Here is a 9,424-nt window from a genome sequence, read left to right as displayed (position 1 = left end):
GAAACTTGAAAAATGATAATCAAGAATTCTTATTTTTCGTATTAGAACTATTTACGGCGGAACAAAATGGTCCAGGCATATTTAAAACATTTAAAACTACTTAAAATGTAAATTACAAACTAATCCATTTTTGCGTCGTCATAAACTGAATATTGAATCGCGCGCTAGGACTGGCCGATGATCTTGCAGCGCCATCAAACGTTCGGATCCTATGGGCATTTTCGCGGAAAAAAACAAATACGGATTTTTGAACGAGAGACGCCTCTCAGTAGCGAAGCGACTTTACCCTCTCTGGTGTAACAAAAGTGTGACACTTCCTATTCTACTGACAAGTGAGATCCATTCACAAGACAGACTCTATTATGGGCTTCGTCATCGTTTTGGGTCCGCTCACTCCAACAGACTTATGGTTTTAGTTGTTGTTGATTTACATTAAGTTATTACTTAATTTTTTGTGGTTTTTACTTTGTTTTACTTTTAAATTTAAGTTGGTTTTGGTGTTTAAGGCCTCCGCTCGACACCACTAGTGCTTTTTCAAAAACCAAATCGAGGCTGCAGTAATGTTCAAAAACTGTTGGCTTGTACAACTTGTTTTTGGACTTTCTCCGAGACATCGGAGACAGTCTGAGTCTCTGAGACAAGCTGAGACAGTGACAATCTGACAACTTGTGGAAACGTATCGAGATTATTAATTTCTACTATTTTTAATTTATGAAATAAAAATGGTATGACAAGTTTTATTAATTTATGTGCTTTTTTTTTAAATAATTAGCTAGATTGATAGCAGAGAAAATAATTCTTAGTTGAATTTTCAATTATTAAGCCTTTGTTAAATAGTTTGTAGACCTGCTGACTCATTCAACAAAATTCATTTATGACATTTTATAATGAAATACCTCCTAAATACTTAAATAACCTTACTCTGTGTGCTATAAATTTATTGGGAGTCAGAAGCTCACAATTCAAATCTTTGATTAATGATTATGTTATTAATCCCAGAACAAACAATGTCTACATTCATAATGACTTTTTTAGAATTAAGCTCATTCAGAAAAATATTTAATTTAGGGAAATAATAACTCTGCTGGAGGAGGGCCTGGAGGTGGTTCTGGTAGTGATAAAAAAGATGATAAAGTAAGAAAACTAAAGCTAAATTCTTGGATTATGATTTATAACGTTAGTTTATTCTAACTGAAGGACAAGAAGAGAAAATATGAACCACCGATTCCAACTAGGGTTGGAAAGAAGAAGAGGCGTCAGAAGGGACCAGAAGCAGCGAGCAAGCTTCCTCTAGGTATGTTTTAAGAGTTATTGAAGAAGAACAGATGGGTCTTCTTAGATGGAAAAATTTTCCCTCAAAACCTCCAAACTAATCTGCCCTATTTACAATTACTGCTATGGCCTGAGCATTCATTAAATTACTTGTTTGTAATTCTAGACCCATGTAGGCTATTTATGGTTGTCTAATTTTATTTCGCATAGTCACTCCACACACAAGATGCCGACTAAAATTACTTAAACTTGAGAGAATAAAGGATTATTTGCTAATGGAGGAAGAATTTTTGCGTAACCAAGAAAGGCTTAAACCTCAAGAAGAAAAACATGAAGTAATGTACTGACGGAATGTTACACTTAATATTAAAGTGTCAGTAATATTAAATAATGCATCAATAGGAAGAAAGATCTAAGGTAGATGACCTTAGAGGGACTCCAATGTCTGTAGGAACTCTCGAAGAAATAATTGATGATAACTACGCTATTGTCTCAACGTCTGTTGGCAGTGAACATTACGTTAGCATTCTTTCCTTTGTGGACAAAGATCAGCTAGAGCCTGGTTGTTCGGTTCTTCTCAATCACAAGGCACACGCTGTAGTAGGCGTTTTGTCTGATGATACTGATCCAATGGTAACTGTGATGAAACTGGAGAAAGCTCCGCAGGAAACCTATGCAGATATTGGGGGCTTAGACCAGCAGATTCAAGAAATAAAAGTAAATATTTCCCATTTTTTTTGGTCTTGCTGTGTTCTCACTTTTGATGATACACTTAGGAATCCGTTGAACTGCCTTTAACTCATCCAGAGTATTACGAAGAAATGGGCATCAAACCACCCAAAGGAGTTATTCTTTACGGTCCACCTGGAACAGGTATTCATCATTTTATTATATATTTAAAAAAATGTTAACCTCTTATTTCATTTTCCCACAGGAAAAACACTCTTAGCCAAAGCTGTGGCTAACCAAACATCAGCTACGTTTTTAAGAGTGGTTGGATCAGAACTTATTCAAAAATATTTGGTAAAGACGTTTTTCAAATAAATTGATATATGGTTTTGGTGCCCTTCTTGCCATATACATATGTGAATTTCTTTCGGAATATTTTTTTACACATTTCCAGCTCATTCTAATAATTATATTTTCTAGGGTGATGGTCCTAAATTAGTTCGCGAGCTATTTAGAGTCGCTGAAGAACACGCTCCCTCTATTGTTTTTATAGATGAAATTGATGCTGTAGGAACAAAAAGGTTCAAAACTTAAATCTATAATATTATATTTAATATATTAACTAGCGTTAAATTTCTTTTAGATATGACTCAAATTCAGGAGGGGAAAGAGAAATTCAAAGGACCATGTTAGAACTTCTAAACCAACTTGATGGTTTTGATTCAAGGGGAGATGTTAAAGTATGATTTTTCCTAAAAGTCTTTTGCCTTAAAAAAATCATCTAAACTCAACTGTTAATAGGTGGTTATGGCAACCAATCGTATTGAAACTTTAGACCCGGCTTTGATTCGACCTGGCCGAATTGACAGGAAGATAGAATTCCCACTTCCAGATGAAAAAACCAAGAGAAGAATATTTCAAATCCATACTGCTAGAATGACCCTAGCTGAAGATGTCAATATAGATGACCTTGTAATGGCCAAGGACGATCTTTCTGGGGCAGATATTAAGGTTATTTATCTTTTTATTCTCACACTGGGATTTTTTCTTAACCTTTTGGGATTTTATAATTTTTAGGCTATTTGCACTGAAGCCGGTCTTATGGCTCTGAGGGAAAGAAGAATGAAAGTTACCAATGAAGATTTCCGTAAATCAAAGGAGAACGTTTTATATAGAAAGAAAGAAGGTTCACCGGAAGGGTTATATTTATAAATTTTTTTAGTGTTAATTTTCTTAAGTTGATATTTTTCTTGACCTTGCTAATAAATAATTTAACCCTTCAAAAACATTTTAAAAATTTTAATAACAATAATGTAATTTAACATATACATAAGGAAGAACTTCTTTAAATTGAGGATTTAGCTTTCATTTTTCCTCGACTTTCACCAGCTATAGGATTATCCCGTTCATCCCAAAGGCTGACACCATCACAGGCACATATTTTCTTTGGATTTTGGAATAATCCCGCAGATCTTGCTATGATAGCGCAGGCTAAGCTTTTTCCAGAGTTTCCATCAATTTTTGAAGAGCTATTATTAGTTTTGCCATAATCATCCTCCTGGCTAGATACTGACAAACTACGTCCAATTATGTCCCATACTTTCACAGCATCATTTTCAAAACGGAATGTTGCTCTGCCATTTTCATTGGCAGTAATATTGCCCAAATCTCCTACGTGCTGTTAACCACAAATAAAATGGAATTATAAAAATTTGCTAATAAATCTTAAATAGTAAAATTACATTACCCTGTTGGTATCATTAGGCCCACCATGAAGCGTATTATTAGGATTGTAATGACTCCCCAACCTTGACAGAAAACCAATTTAACCAGAAAATTTAAAGACTGGTACAACAAACATTCAATTAAAAAAACCCACCCACCACAGCCTTGAGACAAATCTCCAAACTCATGCACATGCAGACCATGATGGCCTGCGGTTAAGCCATCAATTGTCCCATCTATTAAACAGAGACTTTCGTTCCCTTGTATAAATCTAACTACTCCAATAACTCCATGGCCACTGATTTCAGCTACAGCATTGCCAAGTGTTGAAGATTCTACAATCAAAATAGTCAATTAATGTTTTCTTCTATCCTTGGGAAGTTGTTGGTCGTAGGGTTACCCGCAGTTCCATATCCTTTGAGTACTGCTCTTTTCCCAGTGTTTTCTATGGCATTAAGCACGTCTGTGATTGGAAGTTGTGAATTTACAATAACTTTTTGATTTTTTACATCAATTTCGGCGTCTTTTATGCCAATATTAGTGAGTGACTGGCTTATAGAATTTGCACATGATTGACATGTCATTTCAACATCAAACTCCAACTAAATACAAGTGAGTACTTAATTACAATCGGAAAAATGTCTTAGAAGCTTAAATATTTTATACCTTCGAAGTCAGTTCACTTTTAGAAGACATTTTCCTATGGAAATTACCTAGATGAAACACCAATAAGGATGTCGATAAATACAAACATATTGCGCAATGACGACCTTGAATTTCTCTAGCCAGGTTCCTGAAGATTGGGCACGACCATTGAGTTGGGAATATTAATCTAGAGATCCAATCAAATCTGCTCCCCGCGAAACAAGTTTTTGAAAATTACGAATGTGTCGTCTCCTCTAAAATGACGAGAAAACGTTATCATATGATCCGTGGCGCCATCCATTATTTAAAAAAATATATATATTTTTGCCGGAAAACGCGTCTTTTTTGAACGAACCATTGAGAAATAGACGGCGCCACGGGTAGAATGATAAAGTTTTTTCATCATTTGGGAGCAGACGGCGGTATTCTTATTTGTTAAAAACTCACAAACGAGGAGCACAGTCGAAAATTATTAAAAATTACATACACAAAACCAGCATCGAATATAATCCAGGAAATACCAAAAACCCAACCCAGAATTGTACATCAGTAATAAAACCCGCTTCTCTCTTATTTCAGCTTTCCAGAGTTTGCTTGCAGATTCCAGCACGTACCTTGTTACAATACTGGCCCATTGATGTTCGTTCGTAGCCTCACTCCTTTTAGTGCCAATACCGTAAATTTTGTCAAGATGCTCTAGCCTCCGAAAAAAACCTGTTCTAACATTTTCTTGTCGCAAGGCCCGAAACACGATACCAGGAAACATGTGGCTTGGCATCAACATCAGCCGACCCAAGTACTTCAATTTGCTGACCGCCTCACGCTCACGCATAGTGCTCCAACCAAGCTCCCCCTTGATAGCAGCATTCGGAGTACAGGGACCCGCAAACAAAGCACTCCTACCGGCTTCTCTTTGAGCATAGTCCAGCGCTGCAATGGAAGCTTTCGAGAGTGCCATAACCTCATTTGCATACGTAAGGGCGGGAACCGCCACCGACTTCCACAAAGTGCGCCCGACAGAGTAGTTGTACGAATTTTTCACCAAATTCTTCACTGCCCATCGGAGACTCGTCGCCTTAGACACCAACTTCAGTTCGTAGGCTTCCGAATAAACATTTCCATTTGAATAAAAAATAATTCCAAGGTACGTGTACTCTGTAGCGACCTCAATTTTAGCTCTATGCAAAGTGAACGTATCGCTTCCACCCTCTGAACCAAAGATCAAAACTTTAGACTTATCACTCCCAAAGCGCAATCCACACTCTTCCGCAAAAGAGGTGCAAGTATTCAACAACTCCTGAAGGCCTCCCGCTGAATCCGCCAATAAGAGAAAATCGTCCGCGAAGAGCAAGCAACTCAATCGACGTCCAGATTCTCCGTTCACAAAAGCACCATGAGAGGACCACTCCAGGCGATCAGCCAATCAATTTATGTAAATAACAAACAGTAGGGGGGACAACGGGCAACCCTGACGAAGACCGACAGAAGTCTTCATAGGAGCGGTGGTAACTCCTTGCGCTTTATAGACACAACTGCTTCCTGCATACAAGCGCTAAATGCTGTCTATTTTGGCAGAATCAACTCTCATGTTCTTCAAGGCCATCCAAAGTTGGGGTAACCTAACACTATCATAGGCCAAGAAACCACAATAAAGTGGGCGCTTCTTTAGTTGGTAAAGTTCAATAAGTTGTGTTAACACGAACAAATTATCGGCAATTCGTCGACCATGTCGAAACCCATATTGCGCCTCGTTTAAAAACCATTCAACTCCATATAAATAGCAAGACCTTCTTTCCACAAAATTGCGTACACCTTATACATAATAGAAGTAACGGCTATCGGCCTATAGGAATCCAAATCATCTTCGGGCTTGTGAATCAAGCTGACTCGACACTCCTTCCAACTACCAGGAATATCGCCAGACTTTCGGATTTCATTATAGATGGAAAACAGACATTGAAGAGCTGAAGAACCAAGAGCCAGAACTAGTTCCCCGTGGAGGTCATCCATCCCAGCTGCTTTACCCCGTTTTAATTTTTTAATAACGGCTAAAAACTCTGGTAGTAGGAAGGGTTCATTGAGGCGTTCGGTTGGAGTTACAGTTGGAACTTGCACCACGGAGTGTGCTTGGCTATATGTTACAGTAGGACGACTCAATAGCGTTGCCTCCATGTCAGCTATATATTCTTGAATTCGGGCTTGCATGACGGATTTTTCATACAGAAGAATACCAGACTTAGACCGAAAACCCTTTAATCCAGAAGCAGATTGGGAGGATAAACGTCGCATTTTAGAAATGTACTTCCAGAACTTTTCCCCTGCGCTTTGCCAGCCTTGATAATATCATTCTCAATACGTTTATTAACAAGTTGGATCTTTTTTCTTATCAATTCTTTAGCTTCAGTTTTCTTCCGTAGATAATAGACCCACTTTGCAAGCACCACTTCCACCGTGCAGCCCTGAGATTTCGCCTGTCTATGATCCTTACACGCTCTTTTCCTGGCACGAACGGCATCAGCAATTTCTAAATCCCACCATTTCTTTGGCACAATACCTTTCTTCAGAATGACACTAGGTGAGTTTTCTACTAAGTTTTTCCGCCTGATGCTTCCATAGCCACCACAAAATCACCATACGAAGGTTGAGCAGTTAGCGTAGACACCCACTTTTCCATTTCGTCGCTGTAAGCCTTTAGAGTTGTCTCGTTATCGAATTCTAAGAATGTCTTCACTGGTTCACCGTCAGGAACTGAAGCAGATTTTGGTTGGTCGTCGTTTGCTTTTAAACTGGAACTAGGCCGAAGTGAAACGGAAACCAAGTTATGGTCACTACCAAGGCTATCTGATCCAGATTCGGTAAATTCCATCGACATAACATTATCGACAACGTTAGTACTAAAGAGAACGTAGTCTATGGTAGACTTACTGTTCCTACTACTTCTAGTAGTGTGACAAACACAATTGTCTAACAAATTCCCTATGGTAAAACTTTGTTCTTCTGCAAATAGTCTCAAAGGTTTACCGTTATAGCAATCCGAACCATCAAATTCAGTAAGATTCATATCTCCACCGATGCAAAAACTAAGAACACCATTAGCCCGAAATTCCTCAATATTCTTAGCTAAACAGTCGTAGAGTTTACGATTGTAAACTCCACTACATTTACCTGTAGCACAATATAAACCAAATATGCTCTGAACAAGACTTAATAAGTTTACACGATTCACTAGCTCGGCACAGAACTCCCAACCCTCCACCTTTCTTCTCACGACCCTTACGATTCAAACCGAACCATGTGAAACCCTTAAATGGAGGAGGAAGGTTCCCCTCCAGCAAATGAGTCTCAGAAAGGCACAAAAAATTTAATTGTTTGTTACTAAAAATTGAATCGATTTCCAACCAATTTTGCAAGGAAGCACCCTGCATATTAAGAAAACCAAATTTTAAAGAACTATTTACATTATTTGTCAAAAGAGATCGGACACGTCTATATTTTTTACTAATTCCCCTGCGTGTCTAGACAAACGGCATCCCACATTGGAAAACGGGGTCTCGTGAATTCCTAAACCTGATTCCCCGAAAGGCAGGCCAGGAGTCAAGTTTTTTTCCATCACCACCCTTGAGGTTGCCGACAGCCCTTTTAGTATGGAAACGGTTTTTTCGCCAGCTCTGAAATTCGGAGAACGTTCTTTCCTCCCTAGAGCGATCGGGCGCTAGTCTAACGCGACTATACTCCGGTACTTGATGGTTTCTCAACCTATTGGCAACAAGAAGTATGGACTTTCTACTTTCAGCACTGTCCAAGCAGATCAACACCGGTTTGTCTTTTTTATCCCCTCTTCTACCAAAGCGTTGACACGATTTGACACTGAAATGAACAGTTTCATCAATCACCAAATTTTTCCGAAGCCAATTTTCGGCTCCACTAGGTGAGTCCAGATCATCAAATGCCACACCAAAGGCCACTTAATTAGTAGCTAGATCATCCACAACATCACTTCCCTTAAGAACAAGAGCAGTGTCAGAGTCTTCAAATTTCATAGTCGGACCCTTTAGCGTCTCAACTTGTCACAAGAGATCCGAAATCGAGTCACGCATTGCTTTGGATTCTTTTACACGTTCCTGCATTGTAATTGCAACAGCTTCCACCTGTAATTTTAGACTGCTGATATAGTCCTCCTGGTCAGTCTGTCGTTTTTCCATGGTTTCGAAACGTTCTCTTTTAACCAAATCACGTCTATCCAGCTCACACAAAAAGGTAGATTGTACATCCGTCAACCGCTCTTCCATGATGGAAAACTTTGAGACAATCAAAGATTCCAGACTAGAGAACATAGCCCCCAGAGCAAGAGTATCTTTAGCTCCACCCAAAATCAGATCACCGCTAGTTCCAACCACAATCCCGGAGTGACACGCATATGGTAGCTCTTGCAATTGATCCTTCACTAGACTTTGACTTAGGGAACGGGTTGCCACCGTTCGAATAGTCACCAAGGGCCCTTGACTAGATATCGAGCAATCCTTCTTGACACAGTTACTGCATTCCCACATATCCTTTAGCCGACGGGGATCCCCTATGCGCAGCTCCTCACATTCCACATGAAACCACTGCTTACAAAGCCTACAATCAATCCATGTCTTTGGTTTCCCCGTGCCTTTATTTTTAGGAGCATATTCCTCTTTGCAGAGATAGCACAAGTCCTCATTAGTCACGTCCGCTTCACTCGAATCCATTTTCGCCCTTTATTTGCGAGGTTTAAAAACAACAACAACCTAAGACTAAGCCTAATACCCTACCACTGTAGGATGGTGCCTCTTAGCCCGTGCTTTTGGCACGGGCCGCTCTTCCTTCGCTACAGCGGCAATCCGCTAAGCCTAACTAACAGAACTATCGAAAACTTTTTTAAGACCAAAAGCAACACCTTTTTGTTGAGAGTAAAAGAAAAAGGGACGTATCAGGAAACGCCCTCAACAAAGAAATTACAAAAATCTCACTAAATAACACTAAAACGAAGAAAATTAGGGAGCAAGCAACGTATCACTCAACTTCAAATCACGCGCTCTTTCCATCTGCCCATCTCATGGCTTCGGACTTCCTACATCGGCGAAAAGGG

General features: G+C 39.2%; 3 protein-coding genes across 3 annotated transcripts; 1 reads left to right on the top strand and 2 right to left on the bottom strand.

The window, feature by feature from the left end:
• The first annotated feature begins 578 nt into the window (after positions 1–578).
• Rpt2 (26S proteasome regulatory subunit Rpt2) lies at positions 579–3,224 on the top strand. Its single transcript, XM_090180667.1, has 11 exons — positions 579–725; positions 1,069–1,134; positions 1,198–1,294; positions 1,483–1,607; positions 1,675–1,989; positions 2,049–2,145; positions 2,207–2,295; positions 2,422–2,522; positions 2,585–2,681; positions 2,743–2,952; positions 3,019–3,224. Exons 1-11 carry the CDS (start codon positions 723–725, stop codon positions 3,151–3,153), a joined length of 1,335 nt encoding a protein of 444 aa, XP_090036793.1. The 5' UTR covers positions 579–722; the 3' UTR covers positions 3,154–3,224.
• A 1-nt stretch (position 3,225) lies between these two features.
• On the bottom strand, positions 3,226–4,465 carry Ccs (Copper chaperone for superoxide dismutase). The gene is made up of 5 exons (XM_090180668.1): positions 4,333–4,465; positions 4,067–4,268; positions 3,821–4,001; positions 3,689–3,749; positions 3,226–3,619 (listed from the first exon to the last, which is right to left on the bottom strand). Exons 1-5 carry the CDS (start codon positions 4,360–4,362, stop codon positions 3,287–3,289), a joined length of 807 nt encoding a protein of 268 aa, XP_090036794.1. The 5' UTR covers positions 4,363–4,465; the 3' UTR covers positions 3,226–3,286.
• Positions 4,376–6,516, bottom strand: LOC149935479 (uncharacterized). The gene is made up of 4 exons (XM_090153585.1): positions 6,072–6,516; positions 5,795–5,850; positions 4,926–5,716; positions 4,376–4,379 (listed from the first exon to the last, which is right to left on the bottom strand). Exons 1-4 carry the CDS (start codon positions 6,514–6,516, stop codon positions 4,376–4,378), a joined length of 1,296 nt encoding a protein of 431 aa, XP_090009711.1.
• Between the last annotated feature and the right edge of the window lie 2,908 nt (positions 6,517–9,424).

This window comes from Leiobunum rupestre, chromosome 7 (genome assembly GCF_980474605.1).
Source record: "Leiobunum rupestre chromosome 7, qqLeiRupe1.1.hap1, whole genome shotgun sequence".
Lineage (NCBI taxonomy): Eukaryota > Metazoa > Arthropoda > Arachnida > Opiliones > Sclerosomatidae > Leiobunum > Leiobunum rupestre.
Note: the sequence above shows the minus strand (reverse complement) of the source record. Positions and strands in the feature narration are given on the sequence as shown.